The sequence below is a fragment of the Athene cunicularia genome (assembly GCF_003259725.1).
Source record: "Athene cunicularia isolate RWA chromosome 4 unlocalized genomic scaffold, athCun1 chr4_part3, whole genome shotgun sequence".
Taxonomy (NCBI): domain Eukaryota; kingdom Metazoa; phylum Chordata; class Aves; order Strigiformes; family Strigidae; genus Athene; species Athene cunicularia.
In genome coordinates, this window is record NW_020799100.1 from 23,336,358 (window position 1) to 23,353,672 (window position 17,315).

At 51.2% G+C, this 17,315-nt stretch overlaps 1 protein-coding gene across 1 annotated transcript; it reads right to left on the reverse strand.

The window, feature by feature from the left end:
• Positions 1–526: 526 nt before the first annotated feature.
• On the reverse strand, positions 527–7,478 carry LOC113480057 (probable G-protein coupled receptor 83). The gene is given in 5 exon segments (XM_026848602.1): positions 527–1,202; positions 1,205–1,569; positions 2,088–2,227; positions 4,317–4,442; positions 7,101–7,478. Coding segments are annotated over 5 exon segments (1,260 nt in total). The 3' UTR covers positions 527–951.
• Positions 7,479–17,315: the final 9,837 nt, after the last annotated feature.

Consider the following 17,315-nt stretch of genomic DNA (forward strand, 5'->3'; position numbering starts at 1 on the left):
TACATAACCGATTTTGACTGTCAGCATCTGACTTTCTGTTTAGTATCTCCTATGTAGAGAATAGAACCACATCAGAAAAGAAACGTGGCAGAAAGTGCAAAAATGAAAATTCCTTTGGAACCATTCCTATTTATTGGGTGGCTGGTGGCATTTGGTGAGTCAGCATTACTTCAGTCCTTAGCAAAATGGCAGGTGGAAGATGTTTAGAAGGGGCTGGTTCCTCAGCTAGCTAGTGCTTGAGAATAAACTCGCCTGATTTCTTTCTTGACCACAGATTGCAGCATAAGCGGTGTTTTACGGTGACTGCCAGTAATCTCTACAGAACAAAACAAGCCGCTGAACACCTGTAAAAGCAGAGTGAGTTTTTGCTGTCCTGCTTCTACACGGTGTTCCCATCGAGATTCTGAGATGTTTCCCCCGCCCTGGCAGCACGGGGCCGTCACGGCGCTGCGAGGAACGCGCCCGGGTCGCAGGGGCTGAGCGGGCGGCTGAGGCATTGCAGTATAAATTTGAGAACAGCTATAGGTGTTATTCATCTTGAACAATTTACAAATAAAAAGAAGGAATCAACACCGTGTTTCTATACGCACGAACAGCCATCTACTTTAACACTGCGCATCAGCTGGCGTGTGTGTGATCGGTGCAGGTTGCCCTCACTTGCTCAGGCTATGAAAGATTTCATGTGCTGTTAAAGAATTCTCTTTAATTTTTGCTGACTGTTCCAATGAAGAGTTCACCTGACACATTCACTGGAGCCCACGTGGGCAGCCCATCCCTGGAGATTTTTGAAAACCTGACTGGATGAGGTCCTGGAGAACCCAGTGGAACGCTGACATTAGCTTGCTTTGGGCGGCAGGCCGGACTAGATGGCCTCCAGCCCTCCTTTCCAGCTCAGTTTTTCCGTGATTCCGCAATTACAGCACGATGCTGCCTGGCCATCGGAGGAAGGGTTTAGCTTTCCGCCACAATTGGCTGAACACTGGATATGTCTGTCTTTGCAGAGTTCCTCTGGGAGGATGCCCTTGCCTTCTGGCAGGCGCTGCCTCTTTTGTAACGGCAGTTCTCCACCCAGGCGTGCCTGAAGGGAGGGGAGATGGACTGCAGAGCGTGACTCTGGGCTGCGCTCCTGCGCCGGCACACGCACAGCAGGGACTTCAGCTCGGATCTGAAGCTCTCGTTCAGCCAGCAGTAAATGAAGGGTTGTAGCAAGTGCTGCTCATGGCAAACCAGTGAAAAGCGAAGTACAGAGCGTTGCTGCTGTGGATGGCCCTGCAGGAGATCAGCACCACGTAGCAGTTCAGGGGGAACCAGCATACCGCAAACACAACCACCACCGCCATCAGCATCTTCAGCGTCATCTTCTTTTTCCGCTGATGAGCATAGTATTGCTCCATGGTGAGGTCCCCGATGGCGTTCCTCAGCCAGAGCTTCTTGGCCACCATGGTATAGGTGATGGAGATGACAAGCAAGGGCAGGACATACAAGAGAACAAAAGTAGTCAAGTCTAAATACTTCCAGAAAAGATCAGCAGGAGGAGGGAAGCTGGGGAGGCAGACCATTCGTATCGTTCTGTTTCTGAAGATCAAAGAGAGAAAGAACTGTCAATTCCACTGCCAGATGCACACAACGCCTGGAGGACAAACATCTCGGGCGCTCTGACAAGTTTCGGTAAAGGTACACGTAGGAGAACTCATTCAGTAACGTGGGCAAGTGCCACTTTCAGTGGAAAATTTTGCTTTAAGTTTTATCTTTAGCCCCAGAGAAGATATTTTAAACTCATCCCCAGGAAAAGAAAAAAATAATCCATATTGACATCTGTGCCCTCTAAAGAGCACCTCTCTTCTGTGCCTGCCTTCGAATTACAGAGGTGAATCTCTGAGCCAAAATCAACCAACAAACAAGCCTGAAAGCAATTCCATGGATTTTCATGGTCCTTCTATGAGAAACACACCACCTAGTCAGAGAGAAGGAAGACCCCTCTCTTTCACCAAGCTTTTAATAATGCAGATGGAGAGTTGTGTGCCTTAGAATCTGCGAGGCTTCCATTAAGCCACGTATGTCATAATTTAAAAAAGCACCATGCAAACATCTTACCAATATAAAATCTTGTCAGTGTCTGATAAATGGCATGAGGCAGTGAGAAGCAGCTGGCCATAACCCAGATGATAATGATGCAAATCCCTCCTTTCGCCATGGACATGCGCGGCTTGAGAGGGTGCATGATAACCTGCAGAGAACAACCAGTCCTGAGGATTTATAGCATCTTCAACTGGCAAAAACAAGCTGCCAGCTTTAGGAAAAGAGAATGCATCTTTGCTTTATCCGTGTCCAGGAGCAAGCGTTTCACGCTGATCACTGGGCAAGCAGCAGCCAGCACACGCGCTTGCCAGGAGAGCAAGGACTGCTCAGCACGGGCATGAAGAGTGGCACAAGTTAAAAGCCAAGAGGTTTGTCCTACGGGGAGTGTGAAAAGTCTCCTGAGTGCTACAGACAAGGTCTGCAATACAGGTGGCAGCCACAGGGCTCACCACATTTGGCATTGGGCGGACTTGCCAGACAGAGTGACAAGACGTTGAGAACCAGAGCTGAGTGCATCCTCGCACTAAGGAGCGTGAGGGCTGGTCTCGCTCGTGTCCCCAGTGAATCCCGTGCTCCGTGGGCCTTTGCTGCTCAGGAGGGCGACTCCACCTCACATGGTGGTCACGCTGTGAGCCTCACTCACGCTGCAGCTCCAAGAGGTGCAGCAGCTCTGCATCCCTCCAGCGTTAAAAAGCAGAAAGAAGAGTCTCCTTTACAGGACTTCCGAGAGTCCAAGGGCTGAGAGGTGCACGGAGCTGTGCAGGGATGAAGTGTTACTGCTGGCCCAGTGCCCTGAGCAGAGAAACACGCCCCGTGTCACCCACCAGCCCGGCTTCAGAGACAGTGGTTAGATATCTGTGGAGCCACATGCACTAGGGATGATTACATGAGGAGATGAAACAGTAATTAAAAATAGACCTATCATGTCATCCAAATGATCTCTTGGCTGATGAAGTCTTTGGTATTTTATGCATGTCTTTTCTAGTCTCATTATAAATATCTACTTAATCAAGCTCCTACAACTCCCCTGGAGCATCTGTCTGCTCTGGTACCTCTCAGGACTAGCAGTATTTTTAGAGGCAAGTGTTGATTTCTCTTTGCTCAGTGACATCTCCTTACTTCTATTTTTATCTCCTTGGGCCATACTAGCTGATTCCATTCTGAGGAACCTACTCCTCTGCTTTTGAAGGCAGGTATTGCTTTTGCCCTTAATAACAAACGATACCTAGCCATACCTTGCAATCAACCCAGAATCTACCAGCTGAAGTGAATCATTATCAAACCGCTTCGCTTTCAGGAGGTGCAAGGGCGCACATAGAACGGGCAGACTACCAAAGTTTTTGTGGTAAAAAAAAGACAGAAATGGATATACTCTGGCAGCCACTGTGATTTTCTGACACTAGGTGGAGCACATCCCTGATGAGCAGAGTGGAATCCATTATTGTTGTGAACCTCATCGAGCCAATGTCACGTATCATGTGAAATTGCTTTTCCGAAACAACAGTTTCAGTGACTCCGGCACTGCAAGAAAAACACAGCCTGCCTGAGAGCACACCTGCAGGATCTGCCCTCCCGGTGAGCGGCGTTTATCAGCCTAAGCAAAAATTACAACTGCACTACGTACCTGAAGGGAACCGCTGGGTTTGCACCCACTGCTTGACCTCTCAGCTGTTCCTGGTTGTGCCAGAAAGTATCGGGACAGGGGCCGAGGAGAGTTTCTCACCTTGAACTGAACATGCTAACATAGTTCTCACTGCTTCCAGTCTTAGGTATCCCAAAATAATGGGGCAAGCCTAAAACCGGCCAGATTCATCATAAATACCTGCTGAGATACGCATTGGCTTGCCGGTGTTGGAACCTTGGAACATATTCCCACTGCGCTTCCAGGGCTCTGCTCCACCGAGCGGCTGACGGGGACCGGGACCCCTGGGAGCATCCAGTCCCGAGCCCTGAGCAAAGCAGGGTCAGCTGGAGCTGCCTGGGACTGTGCCGGGTTGGGTTTTGAGTATCTCCAAGGTCAGAGACTCCACAGCCTCTCTGGGCAGGCTCTGCCAGAGTTTGATCACACTCACTGTGAAAACACATGGGTTTTTTTTCCAGAGTCATGAAAGCTGGAGCTCTCCCTGCTGTTCCTTGATTCCCAAGACAATGAAGGTTTTCAGGAGTTTGAAGGGAAAAAAAAGTGTATGTTTAGTGCCTTATTTTCTAGCAACACAGGGGTGGTGTATGTAACCTACCTGATGCCGATCCAGAGCGATGGCAGCGAGAGTCAGCACAGAGACGTGAACGGAGCAGTACTGAACAAACCGGCTCACGTGACACATCAGCTTCCCAAAAACCCAGGTACTGCTTACAAACCGCACCTGCAGAACGGACAACAGGGCGTTAACAAGTCTATTATCTGCAGAGTAGCAAATAGGCTTCCCAGGAGCGTGGTGAGGACGAAACGCTCTCATGTCGTTTCCTTTGTAGATGCGCTATACTCCGTTTTTCTGGGGAAGGAGTGGCTGTGCAAGAGGCTCTCAAACAGGTGAGGTTTATTGCACTGGACAAACAAATCCGCTTGAGTCGTGCTGTGTGTGCACGTGTACAGCATACCTGTGACACGGCCTTCTGGAAAAGGTAAAGAGCTCTTGGCTCAACTCCTAAAGGAACCTCTGCAGGGAAAGAACAGCAGCTTGCCTCCTTAAAAACAGTTTCAAGTTTGGATTTGTGGATGCTGAAAGTTGGGCTCAAAATTTAGCAAGAGAAATCTGCAGAAGAACTCGTTGAGGGCATTGAAACCGAAGGGGAGAGCTCTGCTTCAGAGCCTGCCTGTTGGTGGAGCATCCCCACCTGCTGGTGCCTGCTCCTCCTGGGGTGCAGCTACCGGCCACCCTCAGGGCCGGGGTGCGGGGGGCAGGGTCCTGCTCGCACCCGGAGCTCCAAGCCTGACTCTCCTCTTACCACGTTGTCTGAGAGGCACCGATTACGATTAAGTTACACAGAGAGGAAAATCCCACCCTCCGGTTGAAACAGCAACTCACACTCCACAACCAGGGTCACCCTCCTCATCGATCCCTCTGCACGTACCGCAGACGTCTCCACCTGGGCGTGAAATCCCGCTGCTCAGGGGGGAGGCAGCGGGAGCTTAAAGCTTATTACTTATTGTGGCTTTCCTCCCTCGTTATTCCTGACTCTGCAACTTCTATTTCAAATTAATGTATTATATTGTGGAAGCAGATTAAGCTAATTTGAAGTAAAGCACATTTACCAGAAAACATCTGTCCACACCGAAAATTAGTCAAGACTAGTTAATCTGTTTTCAAACATCTGATTGATTTCCCCGTAGAGACAACTCTAGTAGCAATTACCCTGTCACTGAATGCGTGGCAATGTGCTGTTCTGTTGAAGTTGATTTAAAGCTCTTCCTAAGAGAGATTACCATTCTTTAATTACTTGTGCCTAATGTGTGACTGTTGTGCAAACACACACGAGGGCACTATCCTTCCCTGAACAGATTATGGGATGCAAATCGCAGAATCACAGACTGGTTTGGGTTGGAAGGGACCTCAAAGCCCCTCCAGTGCCACCCCCTGCCCCGGGCAGGGCCACCTTCCACCAGCCCAGGTTGCCCAAAGCCCCGTCCAACCTGGCCTTGAGCCCTTCCAGGGAGGGGGCAGCCACAGCTTCTCTGGGCAGCCTGTGCCAGGGCCTCACCCCCTCACAGGGCACAATTTCTGCCTTAGATCTCACCTAAATCTCTCCTCTGTCAGTTTAAAACCATCACCCCTCGTCCTATCCCTCCCCCTGATGATGAGTCCCTCCCGCCTTTCCCGCAGCCCCTTTCAGCCCTGGGGGCCGCTCTAAGGTCTCCCTGGAGCCTTCTCTCCTCCAGCTGAACCCCCCAACTCTCCCAGCCTGTCCTCACAGGGGGGGCTCCAGCCCCCTCAGCATCTCCGTGGCCTCCTCTGGCCCCGCTGGAGCAGGTCTGTGTCCTTCTGCTGTTGGTGCCCCCAGAGCTGGACCAGCCCTGCAGGGGGGGCTCATGAGAGAAGAGCAGAGGGGAGAATCCCCCCCTAGCCCTGTGCCCACCCTGCTCTGGGTGCAGCCCCGCACACGGGGCCTCCTGGGCTGCCAGCGCACGTTGCCGGGTCATGTTGAGCTTCTCATCAACCAACACCCCGAGTCCTTCCCTGTGGGGCAGCTCTCAGTCCCTTCTCCACATCAGACCAAGGCAGAGAAATCCCACCAAAGACATGGGATCAATTTAAGAAAAGGTGAATTTAAACTGATAATTTGGGAACTGCTTTTGGAAGGCAGAAACAGTATGGACAGCTCTGGGTGAGGATGAAGCAGGAGTATCTGAGATGCTTTTGACCCCAAGTGCTGTGTCAAATTCAGCTATAGAGTCCCACTGACACAGTGCTTATAGGTTGGGACAGTAGGGCAAAAAATTAATCCATTTAATTCTTCCTGCCTCAATGTTTTAATATTTTTGAGTGTCATATATTATTTAGTAACTGAAAACAAGCAAAGGTCAGTCAGCCCCGAGAAGCACCGCTTGTAGCGCCCGAGGAAGAGGCTTGCTGGGCTGACGCGGCTCAGCACAGACCTCGCAGTTCCCCCGCAACCATCGTCACAAGGACTGACCCCGTTTGAATCATTTCTGTAGGAAATTGGCACTTAACTGGACTGTCTAGTGTCAAACTTGTCCCCGCTCCTTCCCCACCAAAAGGCAATAGGCCCTCACTGTCGGTGCCTCACCACCGTCCTGGAGGAGGGAGGGAAGCTGCAGAGGAGCGATGGCTCCGGGCCGGACTGCGACGGGGGGCAGGAGCACCCCAGCCCTGCTCGCCGAGCCCTGCCTGCGTGGGGGGGTCGGGAGAGGGGCCGCGACTGCAGCTTGTCCAGGAGGCAAAGGAGCCGTGGGGGACAAAAAGGAACTCTGTGTACGAGCCTGTTCCTGTCCCACTGAATACCCGGGCACACAGGTGACAGGCACACGCAGACACCAGCAACACGGACAGGCGGACGCTCACCAGCGTGAAGGGGGTGTTCAGGGTGGTGATCATCACGTCGGCCACGGCCAGGTTGACGATGAAGAGGCTAGTGGCAGAGTGCATCCTCTTGTTCTTGATCACCACGTGGCACACCAGGACGTTGCCAAAGAGCGAGATGCAGATGATCACGGAGTAGGCCACGATCAGCAGCGCCTGCACCGTCCGGCTCTGGGACTCGCCCTCGTACCTGGTCCTGCTGTCAAAGTCCCCCAGGTCCTCCAGGTCCAGATCGCTGTGGAAGAAGGACTGGTTAGGGAAGCCGTACAGCGCAGAGAAGAAGTTGGTGGCGTTGTGGTTCTCCGCTCTCCAGAAGGGCTTGGGGATGTATTGCAAAGGGAACCACGCGCGCCTGCTCATGGCTCGGAGAGCAAAGCCCCAGCGCTACCCCGGGCGGCCGCTGCCCCCCTCCCTGCAGCTCAGGGGCTGGACTCGGCGGCTGCAGGAGGGAACACACACACTTGCATTTTAAAAATCTGTCCCGTGGCTGCAAACTACATAAAAGAGTTGATAAATGGGTCCCTCTTCCTGCGCTGGTACGTGTGAGCTTTGCTCCAGGACTCTCCTGCTGCTGTCCTTTTCCAGTCCCCAAGGTCGTGCATACAGAAGCTGATCTGGATGCTGAAATATCAGAGATCCCCAAACACTTTCTTTCTGCACCTAGGAACAAATCCTAGTGAATGTTTCCTTTTGGGCACTGTTCTGCTTCTCGCCCCCAACTTCTCTTTAAAAATCTGCTTTAATGATTTTCCACAGAGTCCTTCATCCGTCAGGTCTCTGTTTCCCAAGAGTTTTCAGAGCTTGTCAGAATCAAAAAAGCAAGGGCTGCCTTTCCCTTTTCTTTCCGTCCTCAAAGTGTCTCTAGGCTGTACGGGGAAGCAGCTTTGCTCAGAGGCTGAGTGGTCCCTGCTTTCACTCTGATATATAGAGCCTGCCCGATGACACACTGCACACGAAGTAGCCAATAGCGTATCTCTTCCTCCTCCATCCCGAGGTGTGCTGCAACCCCCCGCGTAGACGTTGGGAGTCTGAAATGTGCAGATCCAGTGCAGCAACGAACACAGAGAGTGGATGTGCCCTCATCTTCCCCATCTCCTCCCTCTCCCTTCCTGGGTACCCAGCACAGCAGCCACACGGGATGAAGCATCTTTACTAATTGCAGCATCTTTCTTCCTCTCTCTGTTTCAGAGTTTCAGCAGTCAGAGAACATCCAAGGATTCCTGCCTTCAGAATGCTCCCAGCTTCATGCCTGGCATGTGCCCCCTCGCTCTCCCATGGCGCAGAGGGTAAAAAGTGAAATGCAACCTGAAAATGAGAACAGAAGTTTCAGGGTGCTGCTGGGTGTCCAGGGAGAATCCTGCCACAGCTCGGCCCTCTGAGCCAGGGCAGGGGAGAGCAGCAGCACAGCAGCGAGGTGGAAGTCCCTTCTCCCCTTCCTTTGCAGACACAACCTCGTGCAGCTCAGAAACTCGGGTGGGAAGAGCCTGTCTGTGCTGCCCTCCCGCAGCGGGCCCCGGGGCAGGGGTCTCCAGCGGCTGTGGGGTGGGCAGAAGGGCTGAGCAGGGAGCGGGCGGGTTTGCATACGGGATCAGAGGCAAAAGTCAACAGCTTCTCCTTTGTGACAGACTCAGCATCCCAGCACACGTTTGGCAACACAGGATGTCTTTTGCCATAAGTGGTCTGGGACAAAACCACTTCGTGCCTTCAGAGGCGTCAGCAGGAGTCGAGCAAGCCCGCAGTCTGATCTTCGCATTGTGAACGTCCCAGTGATTCAGAGCAGCCCTGGACGGAGCCCCTCCTGCCCAGCAGCACCCCATCCCTCTTTGTCAGCGTGATTCGATCAGGCCCAGGCAGATCCCTGCAGCTGTGACCTGTAAAGGATTACACGTCCTACCTGACACCTGCCCATCCGTCTCAGCCTCCAATGAATGCCACATTTAGTGATGTGGACACGCACTAAAGCTCTCCGATCATTCAGCAGCAGCCAGGGGAGCTGCTGGCAATGCCTCTGGCTTTCAGGGCTACGGACAGGCAGGCTGGAGCTGGGGGAGGTGAAGATGGGCCCTGACCCCCAGAGCCGCGTCCTCTCCAGACAGAGCAGCGCGGCTCCGGAGAGGGGCAGCAGCATCGGGAAACCCGGCGGAGAGGTGCTCTGGGGAGGGAAAGGTACTACCTGCGGCGGGGCTGGAGAGCCTGGAGCTTCAGGGCTGCTCTTGCCTGTGGTCACGTACCATCACCCACTGCCAGTTGCCTCCAGCACCATCAAGGACCCGCTAAGAATCAAAGAAGTGTCTCAGCATGAAGGACTTTGTTCTCCCACCCCAGCAGTCTGCAGTAAATAGTGGCTTTTGGTAGGCAGGTCCTTACAGTATTTCTTCTTTGTTTCGGGTTCTTTCAGCCCCCGATCTTGGAGTGAAAGGTGTGTTTTAGTCATTGTTTTTACCAATAGTTCCTAAATATGCTGAAATAAATGGCTACAGTTCTGTCCTCCCATTTCCCTTCTCACGCTCATGGGCTCGGGGTCACACTGGTGCCTTCGGTGTGACCCGGGCAGGACACGAGGTTCACATGCAGGGACAGTCCATCGGTATTGGCTACGGCTCAAAGCTTGAATGTCTGCAAAATCGAGGAAAATTAAAAACACATGAGCTGTTTGGGCCTCCACTTCTGAGGGAGCTAGTGGGAGGTAAAGCCCCGCATCGCTCCCTGCCTTCCTACCATGGGACTCTTAAACAGGAGAAGCCAAATCCCAGATCAGCACATGAGTGCACAAACTCCCTTCCTGAAATCCTTATGCCCGTTTGCTCCCTCTGGGAGACCCAGCAAACTGCCCGAGGAACAGACGCTCCAAGGCAGGGACTCCCAGCACAACACCCTCAGCAAGAGCTCGAGCAGAGTCACCGCAAATCTGCTACAGAACTTTCTCCCCAGCTAATAGGGCTGATGTGGAGACAGATGAATTTCTTTGCGCTACCTTTAAATGCCTGTGAAATTGCCAGTTCCTTCTACTGACAGGCTTGTCGATGGTTTTAGATGAGGAAGGGTCCACTATTAAGAGAACACATTATATGGAACAAGGTCTGAAGGAAAGGCAAACCTATTCCAGGCAATTATCTTGAATTGAAATGGGATTCTGCTTCGGTGAGCAAGAGGCTGGGCAGAGCCGGGCGCTACATCCTCGCTCGCACCCAGCTGAGCTCCCAGAAGTGATGAAGTTCTCCTTTCGCTTTCATTTGCACCTGCTCTGCCACCAGGTTTTGCCTCCACCTCGCTGAGAATTACAACACATAAAGCTCTGAATGCTCCTAACTGCGCCCAAGGGCCAATTTCAGCCCACAGAGCAGAGACCATCATTTTCCCTTCGGTCCGAGTGCAGGCTGCCAGCTCTGCCGGCACCTGTGGCCTTCAGCAGGGGCGGGGTGATGGCTGGAATCTGGGGCAGTTTGCTGGAACTTGGGGAGGTTTCCTGGGCGTCTGGGGCAGTTTGCTGGGGGCAGGCAGCAGCCCCCGCCCAGCCGTGCTGCCCGAGCGCAGCCGGGCTTCCCAACCGCGGTTTGTACCTGCTCGCTTCTGTGGAGGGGCAGCATCAGTGGAGAGAGGTGAAAGAATGCTGTGATGAGAAGATGCTCAGCCGAAAAGGGACTGGACGGAGCAGTTTGTTTAGTCACACCAAAGTCAACTCGCTAAATACTTTCAGGTCCTCCTTGAAGCGCTGCGCTTCCTTTTCAGCGGGATTGGGTTGCCGTGAGGTAACACATGGTGCCATTTCAAAGTCCTTTTTTTTTTTCACAGAATAAAACAATTCCTCTTTGTGGGGAAAAATAGGAAAGAACTGTGCTGGGCACAGACTGTCCATCTGCCAAGGTACTTAATCAGATCCCTCTGAAATAGTATTTGAGCTTTTATTCTCACAGCCTTCCTGGGAGGCAGTGAAATACAATTCCCATTTTGCAGAGAGAAGAAAGGGACAGATCATCAGACCTGTGCAGGATTACCCAGGACACTGACGGCTCATTCAGAGCTGGAAATGATTTCTTTGGATAGGCTGGACTGGACCAGCCTTTCCGTAGTGAAGACTGACATATAAGCAACCTTTAAACACACCCGGAGCGAACTGATGCCTGGTGAGGGACCACACCACCTCGTGCTCGAATGCTGGATGATCATGGGCCAGATTCTGCTAATGTAACTAAAAGGAGCCACACACAGCACCCCATGTGTTTTTCCTGAAACACCCAAAATACCGCGTCTGCAGCCTGGAGTGGTGGAAATCTTTCCACTATTTTGTGCTAAGGGACATTGGAGGATGCTTGCTGCTTTCTTTTTGCAACAGCAATTCAATTCCGCACAACCCTTTGTCATTTAAGGGGAGTGTGGCCCTTTGCCACCCGGAGCCTCTCTGCAGGCAGGTGGAGCTGGACCACGGCTGCTCCTCATCCTCAGAGGGGCTGAACCCATCAGCCACCTCTTGGTTGCTTGCAGCCTCCCTCACCTCACGGGGCTATTTGTCCAAGCAGAAGTCTAATTCTGTCTTGGAGGCGTTTACATTGTACCAGCTCACTTATTCCAGGGGCTCTGGAGAAGGGGATGTGTATGAGTTATCACATTTTATTGCCAATTAAGCACTTCTGCCCTAGATATCCAGCACCATTTCTGAGAGGGAACTCTGTTCCAAGGGCCCCCCTTTTGCTCCTTTCCTAGAGAGCACTCTTGGTTGGATGTGTGTCCCTTGCCTGGAGAGGAAGAGATTCCCAAATCAAGAGTGGGAGTCAGCTCGGCCCAGCTGCCTTTACAAAGCTCAGTACAAATGTACCTGGCAGGTTTTCTGTGACTTCTCTAATGTATCTGCAATTATTTCTAATTCAGTGTGCCAGAGACAGCAGAGATCAGCTGCAGCATGTACAGGTCACCCACAGCAAAATGCTCAAGTGGATTATGGGCACGTAATTCTAAGCAGTGAGAAAGGACAAAATTATATTCTAAAATTTCATATTATTTCCTGTTTCCTGAGACTGTCAAATGGCTGTAAAGTAAAAACAAGGCAAAGTAACCAAGGGACACGCTACCAGTTCAAGACATGAAGTTTGCAATATCCTAACCTGGAAGGTTTGCTCGGGACAAGGAAGGTTTGATGGATGTTGCGGAGACAAGACATACAGGGCAGGCAGTCGTCAGCGGTGGGGCAGCTGCAGACCGTAGTCCATCAGGAGGTGGAAGCGAGCCCTGCCAGGTTCAAGCGACATCATGCTTTTTTCTCTTTGCAGAAGATTCAACACAAGGAGGAAAAGCCAGCCAGCCTGTCCCAGAGCCAAGCCCATTGGCAGAGGTGGGCGAGTTGCTGTGGAAGCTTCTGTGATGCCTGTTTCTTCCTTAGTTTGAAGAAAACTCCTCTGGGAGAATGGGAAGATGCACTGACTAAAAACTGCTCTGAAATTTCTGAAAAATAACCAAAAAAAAATCCCTAGCCTGATTTTACTAGCAGCTACAAATGTTCAAACGGGAACTGAGAGCCCTGTTCCTTCAATAAGTGATGCAGAAGATAAATTATTATTTGAAAAGTGAAATAAGAAGCCTTGAAAAGCTTTTGAAGAGACCCTGGAGACAGGGATGACATGAGCCCTAGAACACACAGTTGCAAAACCCATCTGTGAATGCAGCTTTCCTTTTTCTTTTTCAGAAAGTGACCAGAGAATAGGTGGTGTTCTGCAGGTGATATTTGTGTTCTGAAAAGGCTGGTTTTTCACTGGAAAACCTGAATGAAAGCCAGGACATAAATGTAGCCAGTGCCACTGAAATTTTAGCTATGGACAATAAATTTTACCCCATTCAATTAGAAAAATAATTTTAAAATCTTGTTTTCCTTAGGAAGCAACTATTTCTCTACAAAAATGAAATTTTCAACTTCAGTCCCTCAGGGCAGCCTACAGCTACTGAGTTTGACTGCTGCCAGCTCACAAGGCTCTCGCTACAGAGCTGGAGGAGACAAACGCCTTCAGAGGACACGGCCCCGCACAGGGAGCGCGTCTTCCAGGGAGGAAAGCTGCAGCAGAACAGCGAGAAGTGGCAAACGGCATCTCCGGTGTGTGGGAGTTGGCTGTGGGAGAAGCCCCCGCCCCGAGATAACACTCCTCACCTTCACCCCACAGTGCTCGTCTACTCCACAGCTTCCCCTCACCTCTCCACTAGCCCAGGCCCTCGCGACTCTTTTGTCCTTATAATGGTCGTTGTCTCTTTCAAAGGCTTGCTCATTCTGGGACGGGTTGGGTTTTTTGTGTTTGGGGTTTGGGGTTTTTTTTTGGGGGGGGGTGGGGTGTCATTTCTTCAAATATCTCAGGGGCTAGGTTTTTGAAATACTAATGACTATTCCAGCTTGGATTAGTTTGCATTCACATTACGAAAAACATTTGCATTCAGTCCCTTCTCTCTTTTCAACTGCACAAAATTCCCGGCTTTCAAAAAAAAAAAAACATATATATCTACTATTTCCTTTAAATGCTAGATGCTGCGTTTATATTCCTGAATGATCTATGAACCCCCAGGTCTTTTCAACACCCAGAAGTTCAGGGACAGACACCGCGTGCTCCCGAGGGCAAACCTCACTCTTGCAAACTGAAGTTCGGAGACGAGAGCCCATGGGCAGGCAGAGCCCTTCCCCGGAGACGGCTCCAAACAGCTCCTTGGCGAGCCGCAGGCTTTCCCTCAGCGCTTTTTTACCCCAGTGCTCAAAAGCCGAGCACCAAAGCCAGGCCTGTTCGCTGGAGAAAAACCAGGCAGGCTGTCCCTCCGTAAGCGCCCTCCTGCCCACCCTGCGGCGGGGCGCTGCCTTTAGGGGCTGTCGACCATCTCCCAGCTCAGTTTCCCGCCTGCCCCCTATGCCGATGCAGCTCTCCGTGGAGAGGCAAACCAACTGCAGGAACCAAAACAAGATCCATGGCTTTGCTTCTGCACCTGATCAAAGGTTTATTGTTTTTAACAACCCCTTTCTCACACAGATCCATTTCAGCCCAGCTGTAGCTGCATCAGCAGCACAAAAAGATGTTACTATGGTACAAGAATGAGCTGAAACCTCCCAAAATTGCTTTGATATGTAAAATTATACAGCTGCTACCTTCTCTCTAGAACATCCTAGCTTTCCCCTTGCCTCCAGGAGCCTGCTGCCTCTTTTTCCTCATTCTGAGAGGTCAGGAAAAGCTAAAACACGGAGCCTAGAACATGTTTACTTGGTTTTGGCTTTCAGTGGCATCGCGGGAGGCATTCCCAGAGCAGTTCTCCCCGGCTGAGAACGGGCAGGGGGTATTTCCCACCCATACCAGGGGGCAGGAGCCAGCAGCACGTGGCAGCAGGACCCAGGGCTGTGGCACCGTCCCCTGGCCTGGGACAGCCCTGGTGACAGCCCCCGGCCCTGCCTGCTGGCGATAGGGAAGGCCAAAGCTGGAGTTAGCCCAAAGCTGATAGACAGGGTTTTCAAGGGTAGTAAGTGAGCTAAGGTTGCCCTTAAAAATAGGAACATTTTCACAGCGTGCACAAAGCTGTGAAGTCTTTTTCACCGGTGAGTCCCGAGCTTTGGTTCCACTGACCGAATTAGTTTTGTGTAAGCGAGCCCCAGGAGCTTCTCTTCAGACATTTTCTCAGCTGCAGTCCCCGCTCTTTAACGGGCAGGTTATTCCAGCAGCCCTGCTCACTCCTCATCCCCTGAGCCTGCTCACACAGGCGGGACAAACCCAACCCCACGCTGAGAGGGGACCGGGTACGAGACCCCCCACCCCCCGGCAGCAGCTCTGTCGCCCGCGGAGCCGCAGGAGGGACGTGACTCAGCTCATTAGCAGTGTCAATTCTGATTAACTGGGCTGGATGATTCATCCCTGTTTTCAATAATCTTGATTAAATGCTAAATGATAACTTATTAAGTACATTGGCATAGATTAGCCTGTTTATCCCTGATTACTTACACGTTCTGCACAGAGTGGTCCCGTCCTGCCCACCAAAGGCAGGAGATGCTTCGGTGCTGCCTTGCCCTGGACAAGAGCAGAAATCCCAGACAGGACACGGAGTGGGTGAAACAACCCATGGACCTAGAAGTGCCGCCCTCACCCAAAGGAGCAGCCGTGCCTCGGCCCGCACAGTCAGCTCTGCTCCTGCCAGCACCACTCTCCTACAGACGTGGGGCCCTGCGGCCAAGCCGAGCCGCCCGGCAGCAGGAGAAGCAGAGCTGGAGCCCCAACACCCCAGACGGGCACGTCCCTGCCAGCCAAAAGGGAGGAACAGCTTGATTTTCAACGCACAACCGGGAATTTGATATGTGCCTGGGTGCAGGCGCGCCTACAGGGCGAACGCACGGTGTGTTTGTAGAAATCGCAGCTTTTAAGTATTTGTAAGAGCGTGAGCGGCCGGCGCTGGCCCAGCTCTGCCGTGCTGGTCCCACGCTGGTGGAAGCCTCCCTCACTTCCACCCCGTAGGGTATTTCTGCCAGACCACTGCGCACTTGGGAAACCATCCCTTTTCCAGACCTACAAGGACGTTTTCTTCTAGACAACGGGCTGGTGTGTCGCCAACAGCTTTGAACTAGATCACACCTGTGTGAAAACAAATTCTCCCTCCTGTGCTCGTATCTCTGCTGAGGGATGAGCTCACCTTCCCTGAGGGGTTTAATGGCAGCTGGACTTGTGGTTCATGGCGGGGACACACACGCAGGCAGGGGGATGCAGGCAGCCCCTTCGGCGCGGGTGACGCCTTGCCACTGGCACATGCCCCTCCACCATCACCTCCATCTATCTCAGACTCTTCCCCAGTAAATCACTTTTCCCTTTAAAACCTCTCTTAAAACTTGTTAAATTCCAAGTGGCTTACATTTTAAAGGTCTGCGTGATACTGTAAACTACCAGTGATCAGCAGAGTGAAATTATTTGGTCATCTTTTTCTCCCCGGCACACAAGTATCTGAGAAGAGTTACTTGGAGCTGAGTGAAAGAGTAACAGGTACCTGCGCTCAAGCTCTTTCTCTGCAACGTGATCTACAAGAGTGAAAAAAATAAATTCAAAGAGGGTCCCTTGTACCTTATCCAGCTAAAATAAGTAAGGGACAAGAAGAACATTTTCCTGTTGTGTTCCCAATGAATCAGAAGGAAGACAGCTCAGCATGACCCATTAGCAAGCTCTGAACTATTTGCTATCCTGGAAGTAACTAATGTAATGATAAAGGCAAAAATGTTCTGGCAGATAAAGCCATTCTATTTCTTTATTGGGCTGCTTTAAAAGATGAAGGATTGAGTCACTGAAAAGATGCGTCCATTGGTGCAGGGAAGCACATGTTAGGGATGGAGAAAAGTGACTGAGTCAAACTATCCTAAACGTTTTGCTTTGTGATGCAGTCATATGCCTCCAGAAAACATTTTTTAAGATAGCGTGATTCATTTAAGACTGGTGAATCTCAAACAGGAATGATGCCGCTGGGGCTGCAGTCATCATCGTAACTAATTTCCTACAAAGACTACAATTGTGTCTAGGAATTTAGGAGGATCTCGGACTGGAAGAAATACTTGAAGGGAGGGAACTGCAGAAGAGGAAGAAATCAAGTCTGAGACTGTATTACCTCTTTTCTGATGGTCAGATATCCAAAAGAAATACAAAAATCTATGGGAGAGTTCCTCTGTGGGAGGTTTCAAACACAGGCTACAACCTCCTACATTTTTTCTTCCCTGGTGCTGGTTACTTAGATTAAAAAACTTCCCTTCAGTTTGGACAGACTCGGGCATTAGACAAGTGCAGCCAGCTTCTCTGAGGGTTTTTATCTCCTTTGTTCATCAACAGATTATACAGCAATTGCAGCCATCCTGAAGTTGAAAGCACTACTTTGGGTAGTCAAATAATCTAAGTTCAAAACATTTCTCCCCATTCACTTTTTAGTTATTTGGTTTGACTCATTACAACTTTACTTTGCAGGTCCATGGTGACTTTGCAGTCTGTACACGAGGGGAAAAGTGAGGAACAAGAGCAGAGCTGCCACGGCCACAAGCCACTCACCTTCCTGAGACGCTCCCAGGCTCCAGGTCACTTCAAGCTCATGGAAGAAAGAAGAATTTGCTTTCAAACAAAGAGGAACCATGTGATTTTACTCCAGAAGAGCTCTCCTGCAGCCTGGGCACTCGTGGAACTGCTTACCATCAAGCAAGGCTTCCTAGATAACACCGCCTGTTGATTA